At 41.2% G+C, this 19234-nt stretch overlaps 2 protein-coding genes across 13 annotated transcripts; one reads left to right on the top strand and one right to left on the bottom strand.

Annotated features, from left to right (window-relative positions):
• Positions 1 to 102: 102 nt before the first annotated feature.
• Positions 103 to 18323, bottom strand: LOC129189433 (uncharacterized). 11 transcript variants are annotated; one of them, XM_054791043.1, is made up of 11 exons: positions 18300 to 18323; positions 7912 to 8040; positions 4930 to 4999; positions 4430 to 4444; positions 4172 to 4302; positions 3968 to 4103; positions 2382 to 2666; positions 1970 to 2302; positions 1705 to 1892; positions 1283 to 1609; positions 103 to 1200 (listed from the first exon to the last, which is right to left on the bottom strand). In XM_054791043.1, the coding sequence occupies exons 3-11, from the start codon at positions 4991 to 4993 to the stop codon at positions 979 to 981; spliced, it is 1701 nt and encodes a 566-aa protein (XP_054647018.1). In that variant the 5' UTR covers positions 4994 to 4999; positions 7912 to 8040; positions 18300 to 18323; the 3' UTR covers positions 103 to 978. The 11 variants fall into 11 exon arrangements, with proteins under 11 accessions (XP_054647018.1, XP_054647021.1, XP_054647016.1 ...); XM_054791046.1 differs by lacking the exon at positions 18300 to 18323 and adding an exon at positions 14536 to 14575; XM_054791041.1 differs by lacking the exons at positions 7912 to 8040; positions 18300 to 18323 and adding an exon at positions 5343 to 5456 and having other exon boundaries at positions 1283 to 1369; positions 1448 to 1609.
• On the top strand, positions 7978 to 17880 carry LOC129189438 (uncharacterized). Of its 2 annotated transcripts, none has more exons than XM_054791060.1 (10): positions 7978 to 8077; positions 8166 to 8205; positions 9245 to 9390; positions 9479 to 9608; positions 10647 to 10919; positions 11794 to 12096; positions 12217 to 12329; positions 12401 to 12577; positions 13404 to 13448; positions 14759 to 17880. In XM_054791060.1, exons 2-10 carry the CDS (start codon positions 8169 to 8171, stop codon positions 14921 to 14923), a joined length of 1389 nt encoding a protein of 462 aa, XP_054647035.1. In that variant the 5' UTR covers positions 7978 to 8077; positions 8166 to 8168; the 3' UTR covers positions 14924 to 17880. The 2 variants fall into 2 exon arrangements, with proteins under 2 accessions (XP_054647035.1, XP_054647034.1); XM_054791059.1 differs by having other exon boundaries at positions 12163 to 12329.
• Positions 18324 to 19234: the final 911 nt, after the last annotated feature.

Genomic DNA, 19234 nt, shown 5'->3' with positions numbered 1-19234 from the left:
ATGGGACTGGAGTGAAAAGAATTCCTGTAAATAATTTCTGAACTTTTTTTCTGAACTTTTTCAAATTATGACTCAAATACATTTCAGATATATACACTTTTTATTGCTTTGGCTATTCCTGCAGTTCTGATTTGTGGTGCTTGCATAGAATTTTGATGTCAAATACAGAGGGAGATTCATAAACACAAGGTAAACTTAAACATTTCAACATGCAGTTTTAGTTTGCAGTTTTAGTTTGGTCGTCCATATTGTACTTAAAAAAAAAAATTCATTTACACACAATGCATGTAAAATACACATGACACCGTACTGGCGAAAACAGTGAGATTTGCCTCTGTTTAGATATATTTTATTTTAAAATACAACAATAATACATGTTTTTATGGTACAAAAATAAAATTTCAGTCACTCTCATCAAACGGGAAGGATTTGGTGATACAGTACAATACAATATTTGGTGGAGCGTGTTACACTGTACATTACTTGTACCACCTGCACAGTACTTCAGGGCTTATCATGGTAAGATTATTCTACAAGAGCACATACATTTAACATGATAATTACTTGCAGTTAGTAAGCATGTAAGCAACTTTTCCCTTTTGCAAACATATTATATTACCTTACACTGACTATTTTCTAGGAAGCCCCATAACAATCTCACTGAGCAAACACGCAAACACTTTCGTAGATTCAGCAAATATATACAGTGCAGATCAGGATGGTCCTGAGGTCTGGAGGTAGGCAACATCAGTGAATGGTGGAAAAGAGAATTTGGAAGCTCCATCAGAATGAAGAAATGACCACTACGAAGCAGTAAGGTTAATACTCATATCATGCTGCATAAAAGTACCATTGCATTTAGACTAATGGCATGCATGTGGATACTAAACCATTTAAATAAAGCGTAGGCTTGATTGCAAAAAGGCACAGGTGGGTTTTTGTCTTTTCTAGAACTTTTTCCACATGCTCCTCCATGCACTACAAGACGTTCAGCTTCTTGGAAGTGTAAACGCTGCAGGTTTCAGATGTATCCGTGTCTAGCGGCAGTGTGGAATAATACTCATTGGCTTTGCTTTGTCTTTCTTGAACTGGCTCCTTTTTGATCTGAAATTGAACACAATCTTCAGAGGCGTGGAGGCAATCTGACGCCCCAGCCAACGGGAAGGAAATGCTCCTCTCTTCTTCATTAGATGCTTCCTGCTAAATGAAAAAAAAAGTGTCTTAAACACGTTAACATCTGGAGCATTAACTCAGAAGTTGAATGGTGACGAGGAGAACTCACAGGAGCCCGTCTCTGTGCCTCCCGGTTCTCAGCTTTTGCCCGAACAGGAGTGTGTCGAGGTGTTGTGCCCCTCACAGGACTATAACCCTGGAAACACCAACAGGAACACAAATACAGTGTGTATGTGTGTTGCGAGGTACATGCATTACAGTGTACCAGCCTTACAGTATGAACTGGACTGGCACCAGGGGTCCATTTCCGTGGTGTTCCAGGCTGCTGAACATGATTGTAGTAGCCTGGAGGCTGAGGGCTTGAATCACTGTAGTTCTGTATGCAACATAAACAACAGCCAGTGCAGCTGCTGTACTTGAACCCTCTGGGTGAAACCTTTACCATTAAAAGGCTTACAAATGTGTACCATATAGAACCAAAGCGTACTGCTTAGTGGAAACAGGCCTTTTTGGTTCGCCTGACCTCCTCACCTGGATGTTGACCATCTGGGGCTGGGCTTGTGGGGCGCGGTTTCTCCTGAAGCAGGCGATAATCTTTGACCGGTTACAGGTGAGCCAAGGGTAGCGCTTCAAGAACAGAATTACCCCGGTCAGAGATAGAAACAAGCTACAAGGGACAGTGACGGACTTGAGAAACGCTCGCAGCTTGTCCACCCTTTCTGGAGCAATTAGAGAGATGAGACAGTGAGCAGAGGGTGACTGTAGGGGATGAAGATGATGTTTACGTGTCACTCACCAGTCACCTGCAACGAGGTGGACGACACCAGGTTGCCATCGCTGTCTCTGATTTCATAGACGCCATCGTGACTTGGGGTCAGCCTCACTATGACGACCACGTTAATGGAGCCGTTCCTGCCCATGGAGATGAGACCCCTGAACCGAGGGTCTTGGTTGGATATATAGCCCTCACGGATCAGCTGAACGGGACCACGAGGGGGGTCGGAAGGATCCAGCAAGGATTTGTCAGTGTGTCGGTTGGGGGAAAAGATGAGGTAGGCTTGTGGTACGGGGAGGAAGAGTGGCAGGGTCAGAGACTCCTTGCTAGAGCGCATCACATTAAAAGTGTGTCCTGTATCAAATACAAAATGAGATTGATAGGATTATTTAAAACATTTCCTTAAAGCACGTCCTCTTGAGTTGTTTCTCACCGCCGACGGTGAGGGTGCCGCGAGACACCACCGTGCCCTCGGTGTCTCGCACTGTGTAGTTGCCTTGGTCGGCTTGCGTCACTCTCTCAGCCACCCATACCTTCCCGTCTCGCAGCAGCCGGCCTCGACCCGCACCACTGGTGTCAGGGTTGGTACGGTTCCACAGAACTATTGGCATCGCCTCAGACGGAGTGCCTCGGGGAGAAAACTCCAGGACGGAGGCGTTCTTGGGGATGTTGTACTCAAAGTTCTCTCCGTAGTTTCTATAGTAGGACTTGATGCATTCTACAGCAGATTAAAGAGGTGGGTGGGGCATATTAGAGACTTAGACACAGACATACTTATAGGGGACCATATACAGTAGGTCCCCTATAAGAGCGTCACAATGAATTCATTACACAGTATATGAAAATGAACTCGATAATGTTGCTGGCGTCAATATACTGCCATGTAAATAAATGTGTGCCTGTTTTCCTTGTCTCTTGCCTGCAAACAGGCAGGAAGAGAGTTCACTCTGTGCAATGGTTTCAGCTCATTAGCATAAAAGCTACACACACACACACACACACACACACACACACACACACACAAAAGCCTTACTAAAAACACTTTTAAAGTGTCTAAATTCCAGCATCAAAGTTAAGATTTTGGCCAGCACATTTCAAATACACAGTTATGGAACCTCTGGGACTTGTACAGTAGTCACCCCTCGCAATATCGCGGTTTGATTAATCGCCCCCTCGCTCTATTGCAGTTTTTCCATAATTAATTAATTCATGATAGCTGTTTCCTCGTTGGCTGCCATATTATTAATCAAAGATATCGAAAGACAAAAGGTATATGTAGTATTCTGGCCACTAGGCGTCACTAATGTTCCATTTTTGAGACATGACATTACATTACCATCACACTGCATGGAGTCAGCCATGGTACTGTACTGTATGTCCGACATGATAGTGTGAAAAGAAGTTCTCCTCCCTTCCATGTGGAAGTGGTAAGTTTTTGGCTTCTTTGTGCTTCTCCCGCACTCTGTTTTAAACCCTTTCTTAAGCTTAGAATACAGTAAATTGAAGGCTAACTAGTTAGCTCGCTACCTTGACAATTGTTAACGCTATGACCGTCTCTTGTGTCCCTACGCAAGTATCCTGTAGCTTTAGCGTTAGCTACGTGGTGTAAACGTGGTGACTACAGGTGTGTTATTTCATGTGTAGAGAGCTCTAATAATGTTCAAAATTGTATTTAGAAAGTCAGGAACAGGTTTTCTAAAATGTTCCACCCATCCATCATGCCACTTATCCTCACTAGGGTCGTAAGTGTATACTGGAGCCTATGCCAGCTGACTTCGGGCGAGAGGCGGGGTAAACCCTGGACTGGTTGAGGAAAATGTTCCATTTATAAATATTGAATCCCACTTTGCGGAAATTCCAGTTTTGCAGGCAAGTCTGGAACCAATTAACCACAATAAACGAAGGATGCCTGCATTTCAAATTGTTGTAAAATAGTACAATATGGGCCCTTTAAGCCACGTAAAAGCAATACAGCATGACGCAACATTAATGGTGTTAATTTGACAAAAAACATCCAACCTGAAACAGTCAGACGAACTGTCTCATAGGTGAATCCAGAAGCCAGTTTGATAGAATAAAGTCCCTGGTCCGCATGAGTCACTTCCTTCAGGACCAACATCTTATCTTTGGTCCACTTGAAACGAGGGTCCCTTACCTAAATAAAGACATTAGGTTTGTTATTTGTTTGTATAAGATAAGAAACAGACAACAAAACACACTCACAAAGGTCTTCTCAAGGAGGACACGCCTTGGTCCTACAGGGTTCGGCGTAAAAGTCACGATTCTTGATGTTGAGTAGACCGGCAAGCGGAATTCCTTCCCGGCACACACCATCTGGACTTCTTCTCTATCACCTGTCAAAGAGGAAAAGAAAGTGAGTAATTCTTCTTTTCTATATTATTTGTATTTGAACATGCACACAAGGTACAATGGAGTACATCACATAGTACAATTATGAATGAAATGTTTGTGTTGGCTCACCCAATACGATCAAACCTGTGTAGAATAGAAGAAAAATACATACAGTATGTTTATTCATCATATGTCACACAACGCCTTGGCATTAGAAGCTATTAAACGTTCTATAAATGGTCAACACCCAGGATCTTAGATGAGCATTTTAACAGTGGGTGTTTAACATCAGCACAGCCGTCCTGTCAAATGAAGGTTCTTCGCCAAGTGCTTTTGGAGTAGGTCCTTAAAAACATCAGAGTGCTCCTGCCATGATCTTTGACAAATGATTTTACATTAGGTGCTTAAAAACAGCACAGCAATCCTGCCATTGTAGAGGATCTTTGACAAGCGTTTTTGCAGCAGGTGCTTAAAAACAGCACAGCCGTCCTGCCATTTAGAGAATCTTTGACAGCACTAAGTCCTTAAAAACAACAGAGCGCTCCTGTTTGCCAGTGTATAAAATAAAAATGTGAAGGCATGTGGAGCCACGCTGGGAGTGGTAGCAAACTGTTTTAAAGACAACTCACCCACAGTAATAGTAGTAGTGAGAGGAAGGCTCCAGAGGACAGAGAGTAGGACACAGGAGGACATCTTCTCCTATAAAAATAGAGCAGGTAGTTTCATCTTTACACGCTGTGGATAGAAATACAAATGAACACTATTGCTTCCATCCTATTTTCAAATGTAATCAGTCGTGTGTAATTTTTTTTTTTTTTTGTGGCAGCATATTAGCGCTACAGACTAGCTTATTTACGACATCGGTGGTGTGGACAGGTATATTTATGTGTGACGTCGGGAAATAGTGGACAGGGCAGCCCACAGTGACGTGACGGCCTGACGCTATAGCACACTCAGGTCATGTCCAATAACAAACATCAGTTATTATCTATTCGCTTATCTATTCGCTTATCTATTCTATTCGTCACCCACACGAACCCACCTGCAGGATGCGAGGTAAACGGCTCCACAGGAAGATATTGCGAAATGTTAACACGAGTGGGGATAAAATGGGCATCAACGTTGGCGCATGCGCAGTAGCTTCTTCCTGGCATTTATGGCGATGTGTCAATTGTATTCTGGGCCACTTTACGCCAAACGCGTAACACGCTGCGACAGTGTGGTTTGCGCCTGCCAAAAACGACGTGCTTTACGCAAAGGGTTTCCGAAAAGTGGGCTACCGCTGCAGGGCTTTGATACAATCAATCACAAATGACAAAAGTAGCATCAGTTGGCCTCACGTGGTAAAACACAAACACCAAAGTCAGATTCAACTGTCCATTTAGCTTTACTATATTTTATATAGTACTGTGGAACGACTGCTGCGTTATACTATACTGTATATATCTATATATATCTATATATAGCTATATATATCTATATATATATAATATTATGATGATTATCATCACAACAATGTTCTACTGCATTCAATAGGTATATTTGATATACGTATTGTTAATAATCATAATTTTGCTTTATTTGATGTCGCCTGTTTAAGTTGTGAAGTACCTTGTGTTGCTTTTTAGTTAATTAGATTCGATTATTAGTAGTAACGGTAGAAGTAGTGGTAGCATTGTTGTTGTCATTATTATCAACTATTAAATCAAAGTGACTGATGTCAGATGTACATTGCATTAAGGTCTGCCCAATGAGATTGTATTTAACGATCTTTGTGCCTTTATGTAATTAAATGTATGTATAGTATGTCATTCCCAGAGCCACAGTCGATGATATAATGCAGAATGTCTATGTGTTTGGAATTAAATATATGTGTAGCTTCAAATGTAATGTATTATTATCATGACTACTACATTACTAGTTGTTATTATCATGGATGGGTCCATGTGAAGAGATGTCAGTCTATAGAGTGTCTACAGCAGGGGTCACCAACGTGGTGCCAGCGGGCACCAAGTAGCCCCCCACGACCACATGAGGTGCTCGCAAGCCTGCTTTTCATTCAGGTTTTCAGTTAATAATGAAAGAACAGTAGAAAGAAATGCATTCTGAAATACAAAATGTGAGTTGTGGACACCAGCATTTTGTTCATGTTCTGGTAAAACAAGCATATTCGCTTTGTTTGGGCTTAAAATAAGCTCTGAAAATAAATGTTAGAAAAATGAGTAGCTCTTGGCCATTTTCATTTTGTAAAAGTAGCTCTCACAAGGAAAAACGTTGGTGACCCCTGGTTTACAGTATGTCAGGGGTCTCCAACAGGTAGCTCATTAGTCACCACCTGATTTAGAGTAGCTCACCAAAGGATCAAAGAATATCTGCTTCAACTCTTAGTATTTTTATAGCTGCTCAATTCAGCAATTATGCCTTTATTTAATGACAAATGACTAGGAGTGTCACAACATCTCGCGAGATTAAAACGTGATTCTCATTTTGAAAAAAACAGTCTCGTGCCCCATGTAGTAGTAGAAATAGCCGAGGTGGGCAAAAATCGCAGATTTTAATCTCAAGTCAAGTTTCAAGTATAGACGTGCAAGTCCAACTCACATCTCAAGTTAAGACAAGTCCTGTCAAGTCCAAAGTCATGCACTTGAAATTTTCGAGTCCTTACAAGTCATAAACACGGTTTAGCGTCGTCCAACTAAAATGTCATTTTAACAATGTCACAATTTATTACATTTGACAAACACAATGAATGCATTTTGAATTGTTTCATTTTTCAAATAAAATAAGACCAGTGCAACAAGACTTAGTCACAGAAAAAAAGAGTGCTACAGCATTCAGGATTTAGTTGCACAGAAATATAAAACACACAATTGCTGTTTGTTTTGAAACCTGATTGGATGTTAATAAATTCATTCAATGAGGCAGATTCAGAGGGAAAATATGTTGTCTTGCTTGAAATTACATGATAACGATCACCTTAGATCAGTGCATCTCAAATAGGGAGGCGGGCCCCCCTGGTGGCTGCACGGTGAACTGTCAAGAGGTTTGTGGGGACTTTCAATATCATTACAGACCTGCCAATATGCAAGAATTTGTCGTACTCAGCATGCAATTTCACTCTTGAACATGCGCTCAATTTTGCTGCATTTCGCCGGTTTCAAGTTCAGTCTGTACAGTACGGATAAATAAATAGATATTATCTGTTTCTAAATAGCATTTCAAAGGGGGTGGGGGGGGGGCGGGGCGCAAAAATATGTCTGTGCCCCATTGGGGGCATGACAGAAAATAATTGAGAACCACTGCGTTAGATGAATACTTTTAATGTGGACGCATTTTAATGAACACTTCACTGAAAATCTCAAGTATTTTCGAGTCATCAGACTAAAGTTCGAGTCACTGATGTTAAAGTCCAAGTTGAGCTGCAAGTCTTTGGTGATATTGTCAAGTCTGGTCCAAAGTCGTCGAAATTGTGACTCAAGTCCACACCTCTGAGGAACAGTATTTTATACACCACTGTAAACTACAACCGCAAAAATAAACATATGGCTCTAACATCACATATTCCATTGTAGTAACTCGTATTTGCATTGGTCCGCATTGTGCAAGTGTACCTAATGTTTTGGCCGGCGTACGAATATGCGCATTAGCTTGCGCATATCGTGCGCAGTTGTGACGTCGCCGTGAGAAGCCTCGCCCAGTTTGCTCCTGTGTCCTTTAGGTTCCCGTAAACTCGGCTTCTTCTGGAAAAAAACAGAAACAAAACACATTTAGTAGGGAGTAAGTGCAGTTTATTCACTAAATGTCAAACTTTGAAAGTTGATGTTTTATCGTGCATGGACTGAAGTGTCGTGTTGTTCCTCCACAGGTCATGTTCCCCACATTCCTTTTTGCATGTTTGCTCTGTGGTGAGTATATTAGCACAGCTACACAGCACTAAACACTAACAGCAACACATGTATGAACAATGTTCCGTTCTAACTATCAAATGTACTATTGGCCATATTCTGCTCTTTGCCAGTAAGCTGCACTTGCTTCATCAACGGGATAATTACATTATATCTGCTGCTGGAGCAACGAAACACAAACAAATCAGCCTCTGCAGTACTGCCCTCCTCCGGCTTCCATTTCTACCATGACTTGTCCAACAGATGTTTTTATTGGAAATGAAGGCAGCGATAGCCGCATGCACAAATACATTGAGATATTAATTAAATATGATTGACAAGCCGAAAGTTGAAAAAACAAGTCTTTTCGCCCGAGCTAAATAAAGCCTTAAGGTTAGGGTTTTGATAAATGAAGACGCGTTAGCTCTCCAAACTTTAAGTTAAGTGCGTCTGACAGGTGACAGGTAGTTTACAAGCATGTTACCATGGTAACAGCAACTAATGGACCACTCTTTTTCTACTTATTAGTCATTACTGAGAGTTAACTCATTCTAAATATTTGTTACTTGTTATAACATGACATAAAGTACTGTATTGTGATCTGGTCCGCAGCATTAAAAAAAACAACAACTCTGTGGTCACTTCACAGTCACACTTGTTCGCACCTAAAACAACATGACATTTTCCAGGTCGTACACTGAAAGGACTTTTTTCTTTGGCAGATGTTTTACCAGCTGAAATGTAACAAAAAGGATATCAATTGTATAAAGATGTGAAAACATCTTTCCTGGAGACATAGTTTTGACAAGTTACAGTATTTCCCACAGTACTACAATCTATTGGTGGCAGTGGGTTGGTCACCGTATATTTTTTATGAACCGGAAGTCATCAAACACCTGTTCCGCAGCTGAGAAATATGATTAATAAAATATGTTTGAACAACTTCTGAAAACCCCCCAAAAATCAGTGGCTATTTTTCCAAAAACAGGTCTTGGAAAAAGAAGGATCGTCTGATATTCGCGCCAATGCGGTCATTTACATCCTTTGTGTCCTCTTCCAGTTTCCTTTGCTATAGAATATGAAGAGTTGTGCTACGGTCGATCGTATCGCTTCCCCTTCCAGTATTCACCGCCTATATTCACTGGGAAGATATACTTCACTCCAAGAAACAGGGGAAGCAGAAGGCTCGTGTTTGACAATGGCGAGGTGAGCTTCTTGAAATGCGCTGATGATGATGACGATGATGAGACGTCCACGGATGAAAAAAGTCATGAAAATTCTGTGCCGTGTTCAGGCAAAGCACCCACGCCTCAAGGTTACCGCTACTTCCCTTTCTATGCGAGACCTGAGAGAACAAGATGAAGGAACTTTCTCAGTCCCATTTGGTAGTATCTTCTACGATTTTGCCTCACTGAAAATTTTAGGTAAGTGCATTTTTCTATTGAAACACTGCTGTCAATGCTAATGTTGCTATTTACAGTTGTGTGCAATGCTTGCAAAAGTTGTGTGACATTTGCGACATATCTGGTCAGATCCCACATTTTTCTGCACGTTTAAGATATGTTGAGATGTGAGGCTGCACTTGAGCTCTCGACATTTACTGAGGGCACAATCATGTTGGGAAACTGCTATTTCAACATTAATAAATGGAATATTTTCATAGAAAGGGCATAGAAAATTTGTTTATGACTTTCTAAATACTGTTCTTACCATCATTAGAGCTCTGTACATTAAATAACAACCCTATAGTCACCTTTACACTTGTATTACGTAGAATATTAGTAGACATAATACTAGAAAATAGGCCATCTTAGACATAAATAAGATTCACAAATTACTATGGACTGTGTACTTCCTGAGGTGGCTATTGTCTCATCAATGTAACGTTACTGACACCTAGTGGCCAGTGAAGAATACTGCCGCTGTTTGTGGTTAAGATGCACTTCAACCTTGCTTTATTAACAAGCAGTGAACATTCACACAGGAGCTGCTGTCGGGCTACTCTCTACACTGATAACCTGCTGCTAGCACTCAGCTACAGTCAACTCTAACTAGCTGACATCACACACGTCATTTCCCAGTGCACGCTTCTTAAAGGTGTCTTCTAACATCTCTTGAACGCCTCATATTTGTATTTTCTTTCATTAAGACATTATGCTTGAAAATGTTTAATTAAGGCCAAGAATATGTACAATTTGCTTCAAAGTACTTTTTTTTTTTTTTTTTTTTTTTACTAATAATTGGCTGTATTCAACCACGAAACAGCGATACATTACTGTAATAAACATAGTTGCTGAAATGTGAGGATGTACTCTTATGTGAAATACTGTACAGGCCTACTGCATTAGAAACAATAAAAGATTAGATTTCTTACAATCAAGTTTGTTTTTTTACTGCCATCTGCTTTGTGTTACACTGAGTCATTTTAAATAAAATAACTCTTATATCCAATCTGTCCCTAGAATGCGCTGAAGATGCACAAAGGTATTACAATGGTTTGTATCGCATCAATCTTCCATATAATGTGGATATTCTGGAATTCACTCCGATGGGCAAGCCGGACCAAACAAGGATCCTGTGGAACCGCACCAGTACTCAGACCAGTACGGCAGGCAGGGGCCAGCTGAAGAAAAATTCTTGGGAGGTTTCAGAGGTCAGACCGAAGGATAATGGCTACTACAACTTGAGGGAAAAGAGTCAAACTTTGGTCTCCAGGAAAAAGCTCACAGTTAAAGGTAGGCCTGTCGTGATAACAAATTTTGCTGGATGATAATTGTCTTACAAATTATTGCTGATAAACGATACTATTGTCAATATTATTTTGAGACCACTTTTTCACTGATGTAATGATAATATGTGGCATCATAATGCAAGTACACCATATCAAAAGGGATAAACTTGAATTTCTCAAGAGTATTTAACATTATAATTGGAATGACAAGAGTTAAGAAAATAACAAAGAAACAAAAAAAGACATATCCCCAATGAAAATAAAATGGACTCAGTCTCTTTGAGCAAAAACTGCACAAAATCACAATCAGTCATAATATTTTGAATCAGTGTCACTTTCATTATTGTTTGAATAGACAAAAAAAACCCCGGATAAATAACCTGGAAATACTCTGAAGTTCGCACTGTGTGTCAATGCAGACATTTGCATATATACTTCCTTGATTTACTTACGATTAATGAGGTGTAACGTCTTGTCGGAGTTTGGTCAAAGTTAGGCTTGTCACGATAATCAACAAATCGCACAATAAATAAAAATGAAGCCTATAATTTTGCTGGCCTCGATATATTGGCATGTGCAGACGTGTTTGTTTCACTCCTCTCTCTCTACCAAACGGGCTGTAACGTGGAGTCAATGAATAATGGGCTCCATCATGAAGCACTTTGGGTGTCTTGAAATACGCTGTATAAATGCAATCCATTATTTTTATTATTTAAAGCAGTCCCAGAGATGCAAGCGTGTGTTACGTGGGGCTTAGTTTATACGCTCAGAGCGGGGAGAGGGCGGGGCCAGTAGGTTCATTTTGTCTTCTTATTGAATATGTTTAGTTTCTTATTTTTCAGACGAGGCTAATTTGTCTTATCCAATCCTCACATCAGAGTATACAGAAAACTACAAACCGAAGGAGGGCACGACTTTCTTTCTCCCATACCCTAATAACATCGTTCCGTGGCACATCACCTTCTCTCCGAGTGGGCCTGGGGGTCCCATAAAACTAATGGCTTCTGGAAAATTGAAAGAAGACATTAACTACGACGACAGGTTACATTTTGGCGACCGACTCTACCCAGAAAATACCGGCCTTGAAATCGCTCCTGTGGAAAGCAAAGATTCTGGTGTCTTTGAGTTCCGAGACGAAGATCACCAACTGATGTTTGTGGCCAATGTGGAAGTGGAAGAAGGTGAGATGCAGTCCGAAATAGTTTCATGATGTCTGTCTCATAATCATCAGTTCTCTGTCTCCACAGCTCACATGCCTGCATATGTTTATGTCATCTTTTTTGTGGCCGTCATTGCGGCAGTGGCTATGTGCTGCTGCTGCATAAGAAGGTGCTGCTGTAAAAAAGGTGCTTCCAAAACAAACGTTCCTCAAACAACAGCAACAGCAGTGGCAACACCTGCTGTGTATTACCACGTAGGTACCCTCTCAAGAACCTTCTTACAGTCACAAACTTGTAACCAAAACGCCTTTCTTCTAAATCACAGGGCCCAACTCAACCTGCAGCAACAGGTTACTCTGCGACGCCACCTGTTGCAGCTTACTCATATCAGGCTGTTACTCCTGCCAGAGCAGCAACGCCTCCACCTGCTGTAGTGCCCCCCTATCAGCCCTACAATCCAGTCAGCGCAAGAGAACCTGCGCCTGATTCCTCCGGCCCACCTGTAACGTGCTTTCTCAGTCTATTCTGCTCAATGTGATGCAATGCAATCCAAGAGTTTCAGTGTTTTTTGGTACTCGTTTGCAGTGGCCTGCAAGTGTACTCCATCCTACTGAGAGCTGTTTCTTATATTTTGGGTTAGATGGAAGAGACAAACTATTAGCAACAGCTCTCAATAATGATGCCGTGCACTTCAACTAGTACCAATCTGAAAACACACATTTTTGATGCAGTTCCTTTGTTGCATTCAAAGGTGCATTCACTTTTGTCATGTTTGGTTCGGTTAAAACAAGCTCCGGTGCGTTTGCTCTGCTGTCACAGTTCGTTTGGAACCCGGTCATCTGAAACCCGGTGTTCACCAGTCCACCAAGTGGACCAAGCCTGCCTCAAAAATGGGTCTCGGTCCACTTTCAAGTGAACTCTACTGCGGTTTGGTTCACTTGATCTCAAAACGTGAACGCTACAAACCAAAGACACGGACTAGTGTTAAAAAAAAAAAAAGCATGCAGAAATGAAAAATATGTAAGAGAAAATGTGTTGGAAGTGCTGTGTTGTTCTGCTCGGTTACCCGTCTGTGTGTGTGACAATGGCGCTCTTTAAAAGTATATTCCAGAAGATTTTTGGGAAATTGAAATAAGGTACATATTCAATCCAACAGACGGCATGCTGGTTTGGAATATTTGAGTTACATCACGTCAAAAACACCAGTGTAAACGTGAAGCAAAGTGTGAACACAGCCCGTGATTGTTGATTTTTACCTGATATTGTTGGCAAGTGCATGTGCTCTTTATTCCAACCTGTGACTTAACATTGCATTGTTTCACCAACAGGTGTACAACATGGTAGTCATCCATCCGAGTCCAACGCAGCCCGAGGTACACACACGAAAACATCATACGCAGCATTTTCTCACTTAAGTGAACTGTTTGTGTTTAGAAGTGTTTGCCGTTGCTGGCGTTTGTTGGTGATAATGTTTTTGTTAATTGGTTCCAGACCCGACCATGATAAGTGAATTTCCACAAAGTAGGATTCCTTATTTATAAATCAAATGTTTCTAGTTAGAACATAGAAAACCTGTTTACGACCATCTACGTACGTTTAACATGATTAGAGCCCTCAAGACATCAAATAACACCCCTATAGTCACCTTTACAACCGTATTACCCAGTATAGTAGACATAATAAGAGTGAATAAGACATTTAGGCATATATAAGACTCATGCTCGTGTGTATTGCAATAAATGTCTTCTGGGTATGTATTTATTGGGCTGCACTGTGGCCTAGTGGTTAGCATGTTAGCCATACAGTCAAATCTCCATTGGACATCTGTGTGGAGTTTGCATATTGTCCCTGTGCGTGAGTTTTCTCCGGGTACTCCGGTTTCCTCCCACATTCCAAAAACATGCATGTTAGGTTAATTGGTGACTCTAAATTGTCCATAGGTGTGAATGTGAGTGTGAATGGTTGTTTGTCTATATGTGCCCTCTGATTGGCTGGCGACCAATCCAGGGTGTACTCTGCTTCTCAACCAAAGTCAGCTGGGATAGGCTGCAGCATACCCAATATAAAAATTATATTTTAGTACATCTAGCCATTTTTATGCTTGAAAATGCTTAATTTAGGCAAAAAAAGACATACTATTTGCTTAAGTATGCATTTTCCCACTAATAAGCTGTAGTCAACCACCAAAGCAATCATTTAATGAACTGAAAACACAATAGAGTGAAGTTCTGCTGTTGGAATAGTGAAGTGGCGAGGGACGTCTGTACTAGTAATATATCCACTTTCCCAAGAGAGGGAATCGGATCATGTGCTTCACAATGTCACAGTACATGTTGGAATTCATGTTTCCCTAAATCAACCGCAACTCCGCAAGGATGGTGGCACTCATGCAGCCCCAGAGCATGACGCTACCGCCACCATGCTTGACTGTAGGCCAGACACAATTATCTTGGTACTCACCAGCTATTTAGACAATAATGGCTGTGAGTTGAGTCTTCTTCTGTTGACAGTAAATATGGCGTTAGAAGCTATACACGGACTACTTTAAAGTTGAACCAAATTTCATTTCTATAGTATTGTTCTTTAATAAAACACACTGTAATAAAATGGTTGCTGAAATGTAAGTGGTGTACTTCACCTCCAAGCAGTCCTTTTAACAAGCGCATCCTTTGGCTCCCCCTAGGCTGCTGTTTTAGGTGGGCACGACTCCGTTCCAGCCACGACCCTTGGATTCTCATCTGACCCAGGGCCCAGGTTTGAGCTCAAAGGGATGAACATTCCCTCCGCCCTCAGCTCAGACACCACAGTCTCTAACGTTTACACCTCAGACAAACTCAACTTCATGTGAGGGGAACGCAGACACTGAGAGAGCAGACACCAAGCGCAGATCATGAGGAGCATGTTGGGTAAAGGAGGTGTCACACAATGCCGGGTGTACCTTAAAAGTGTGCATGTGTGGCCCTCTTTCTGCATGAACACACGTACATGCAGTGGCATCAGTATTTGTTGTTTTTGTCATACATTTGTCAGCATTTAATGCACACACAGTGAGGGAAAGATGTCATTATGTACAGTGGCGTTTTTATAGTGCAGTATATGGAAAAATGTAAATGTTACTTATGTGGAGTGGCATAGCATAGAAGGGTTTATTCAGCTACTTCATCCAAGTTCTTGCAAGGTCTTCCACTGTGAAGTCATCCAAGCAGGCCTTTATGGACCTTGCTTTGTGCGCTTGGCCTTCCACAGACTTGGAAGCATACAATTGTCCAAAAGGTCTTGCTGTGGTGAAGAATTAAGATTCAGGAAGAGCAGTGCAATAGTAATTTGATTTTCAGAGTTCTGCGCCTTCTGTGCCTTCCTCTACTTTGGGTTTCTTTTTGTCATGGCTGTAGTCTGCTGTGACAATTTGTATTTTTTTTTTTAGCCTTTGTCAGTATTAACAGACTCGTTTTACATGTAATGCAACAAGCCACTAAAGTGCAGAGTCCTTACGGGTCCAGATTTTATCATCCAGAACCGCCCCACCCATCAATAATCGGGGGGATGGACTGCGTAAAAGTTATGGTTCGCCTGAAAGTGCATCCGCGGATTATCTTCCTTCGAAGTAGTGTTCAAACACGGTAAATACATATTTTGTAGTCCATTCACTGTTAAAAGTCCAACTTTCAGTGTCGACAGTTCTTTTTTTTTAATGAGTCGATAGCGCCATATTTGTATATGATCCGCCGCCTTCTACCGCTGCTTCATTGTCACGCTTACGCCTCGCTGCTGCACCCTGCAGAGCAGATGAGGTACTGCATGAATGAGCACTTCTCTAGTTGGACCGAATGGTTAGTGGCGGAGCTGTGGGGTGGCTACCCTTGTTCACTCTCCGGCCATGCAAGTGGCCACCCCCACAGCTGGGGGACAACTTTGACAAACGCGGCGCTGTGGTGCAGAACATTAGTTCAGCCTAACCGCTGTTTCCGTTCGGACGCATTTCACTTCAGCACACAACTTTGCGTGTGGAGGAGCTGTCAATAAAACCGCGTCTTGCATGAACTGCAAGCGGTAGGTATGTTTTCCATGATTACTTTGGTCGGTTCCAGTCAGGTTTTCTCGCTATTGACTTTGATTTAAATTCTGAAGCGTGATTCAGCACATAAATCAGTTAATATTGGAAGCTCTCTGTAGCAGAATGAGTAGGCATGTAAACCAAGGAGTCGAGAGTAAAAAAAGGAGTGCCGATCGGCAACCACGTCCATATTTTACCCTGTGCATGTTTGGCCGCCATGATGGTGAGCAGAATCCAGAAACTATGCGTTGAAAACATGTCCTTGGAACACCGCCCAGTTATTAATTGCTCTAATAGACGGTCCAAAAGCAGTGGTGGAGCTACGGGGTGGCCATCCCTGGTCACTCTCCGGCCACCCCACTGGCCATCTAGACAATTCAGGTGTCAACTTATTGCCACCCCTATGTGAGTAATGGTCTCACCTTGGCCACCACAACGAAAAATTCCTGGCTCCGCCACTGGACTTAAGTGATGTTTAGCGGGATAATGAAAAGCTTTGGCGAACCGCTGATTTAGGGGCAAGACAGAGGAAGGAACAGGAAGTTACTCCAAAAACATCGCTATAAAAATCTTTAGCTAATTACACAATCGAATCACTGTTCTGTAATAAATATCTGCCCACTGTAGGAACGCCACTGATCATGTGCATAAAATCCCACAACGTAGTGTGGTTACATGTGTTAGCCACTAGGGGGCTTCATGGTCATACAGTAGTTGAGTGTAATCAGCTAAACGTGCGTCTGTTTTATTATGCACTTGTGAAATAGCTATAGATGATAGAGACGGCATAAACACGTGTTGCTGGTGTTTGAATGTATAATGTTGACTTTTCTGCGGCCTCAGGTAACATCTACGGGACAAAACTTGGCTTTGGTTTTAACCGTGCCTTTTGCAGAATTTCGTGATATGTCTGTGTAGTCTGTTTCTTTTTGAAAATTATGCATGGTGTTTTTCTTTCATTTTTTATATGAGCTATACAAAATCATGTTTGCTGTTACTGATACATTTCATACACTTGTAAACTATTTTAATGCTCATTTTGTGGTTTCTAGAAATGAATCATTATGGAACAAACCTGTTACAATTTTTTCTAAGCTCAGGACCAATGTTTTTTCCCACCAAATCAACACAACTGGTGCCTATTTGTACATCAGACTTAGTGAACAGCTTTTATATTTCATTCATTATGAGTTTGTCTGGTCTTGTCTTTAGTTTAAAGCCTTATGAACAGGAACAAAATCCAGATACCCTAAATTGAGGGTAAACCTACTACCTCATGTTTGGAAGCCATTTTTTTTAATCAACACATCCAAAACAGAGTCCTGGCCTCATCTTGTAAAACAAGTTTTGCAGTTGTATGTTCTGCCTCTTTGAATTCCACTTGATTGCTCTACTGTGGTGCCGTAAAATGGGCTGTGATCACTCACGTTGATCAGCTTGTGTTTTCATTTGCTTGCATTCTATGGCAACTAACACGTTTGGTATGCAAAAAAATGTATAACGTATCTAACAAATTGTGCATAAAAGCTCTTAACACCCAACTGTGTTGCTGGCTTTCTCTTATTTACATACAAAATACATACAAAAATTAGCCGCGGACTGAAAATGGTCGTTCCATAATGCGATCATTGCTTGTGTTGGGTGTTAAACTTCACAAAGCTATCCCGGCATTACGGAAAAGTTTTTACAGGCAGTGTGAAAAGGGTAATAAGAGCTGTAACAGAGGCAGGATGGCGCCTGTGTAATACAAGCACTTGGATTTGTATTTTATAATTTAATACAATTTATTTGTATTAAATAACTGCTGTAACAAGTGAATTTCCCTGCTGTGGGATTAATAAAGTACTATACTACTACGACTACTAAATATTATACAAAAGTTTTTGATGTTTAGAATAATGGCTGAAAATGTCAATTAAACATATTTTACTGAATGCTCTATAATACAGCCGCGGTTAATTGGTTCCGGGTCGTAATAACTGCATTTCTGCGAAGTAGGATTCCTTATTTACCAATTGAATATTTTCGTAGTTGGAGCATAGACAACCTACTTACGACCGTCTAAACCCCGGGTTTTAACACTACTACTACTACTAGCCCTCTAGACAAGAAATAACACCTCTATAGTCACCTTTAGACATAGTGGAAAAAATACATATTATTGACTCACGTGTTAGCATTGGGTGAATTCGGGTCTTTTTTGTTTGTTTTTTTTAACTTCCGGGGTTTCTTACGGTGGCTACTGACACCTAGGGACCAGTGTAGAATACTACATATCAACATGTCTGAATGCATTTTCAGAATGTCGTATTGTATTGCCCCTGGTTGTGGAGGAGAGACTCAAGTTGCCGAAGCACTTTAATCGCTTTATTAATAGCGGAGAACACTGCAACAATGAACATTCACGAAAGGGCTGCTGTAGGCCACAACCCGCGCCAACATTCACGCGCTTTCAACTCTCCTCTTAACACCAAGCTATCACCTCCTTGTTTTGCTCTCTTGCTAGTGGCGTCGTGGCGTCACTTCCCAAGCCCCGCCCCTTAAAGGCCCAGATACACAAGTGAGATATGACAGTATTTTAGTTCAGTCATTTTTATGCTTGAAAATGTTTAATTTAGGCCAAAATTCGTAAAACGTGCTAAACATGCTTTTTTTTTTTACGAATTATAGGCTATATTGTGATGATTTATTCATATATTTTGAAAAACTGATGTTAGGTTAATTGGCGACTCTAAATTGTCCATAGGTATGAATGTGAGTGCGAATGGTTGTTTGTCTATATGTGCCCTGCGCAGCATGCCCCCGCGACCCTAATGAGGAAAAGCGGCATAGAAAATTGATGGATGGATGTGCTACGGTGAAGGCACCATTTGGCGAGTGATGACTGCACTATTTTTCAATACTAATGCCAGAATATAAGATTTTATTTGTTCCTTAAGAAAAAAAATTTATCTTGGGTCTTGATTTATTCATGCAAACTAATGACTTCTCCCTAAGCAGGTCAGAACTTTTCTTCCCGTCACTCGCTCCTAAAAACTGTCTCAAAGGTTAGCAAGTTAGCAAATAAGCAGTAATAACCGTTAAGATAATGGTGAACTGTGGTGG

Source organism: Dunckerocampus dactyliophorus, chromosome 11 (genome assembly GCF_027744805.1).
Source record: "Dunckerocampus dactyliophorus isolate RoL2022-P2 chromosome 11, RoL_Ddac_1.1, whole genome shotgun sequence".
In the NCBI taxonomy this organism is placed as follows: domain Eukaryota; kingdom Metazoa; phylum Chordata; class Actinopteri; order Syngnathiformes; family Syngnathidae; genus Dunckerocampus; species Dunckerocampus dactyliophorus.
The sequence above is the reverse complement of the archived record's forward strand: the minus strand, read 5'-3'. Positions and strand labels throughout refer to the sequence as shown.

Bases quoted from the DNA above. Each gene is read 5' to 3' on its own strand.
- LOC129189433 (XM_054791038.1), bottom strand. From the start codon at position 5,417: ATGCCCATTTTATCCCCACTCGTGTTAACATTTCGCAATATCTTCCTG. The intron at 5,000-5,342 runs GTGGGTTCGTGT...CTATTTTTATAG, and splicing joins GTTTACCTCGCATCCTGCAG to GAGAAGATGTCCTCCTGTGT. The intron at 4,104-4,171 runs GTGAGTGTGTTT...GTCTTTATTTAG, and splicing joins TCCTCCTTGAGAAGACCTTT to GTAAGGGACCCTCGTTTCAA.
- LOC129189438 (XM_054791059.1), top strand. From the start codon at position 8,169: ATGTTCCCCACATTCCTTTTTGCATGTTTGCTCTGTG. The intron at 8,206-9,244 runs GTGAGTATATTA...GTCCTCTTCCAG, and splicing joins TTTTGCATGTTTGCTCTGTG to TTTCCTTTGCTATAGAATAT. The intron at 12,578-13,403 runs GTAACGTGCTTT...TTTCACCAACAG, and splicing joins CTGATTCCTCCGGCCCACCT to GTGTACAACATGGTAGTCAT.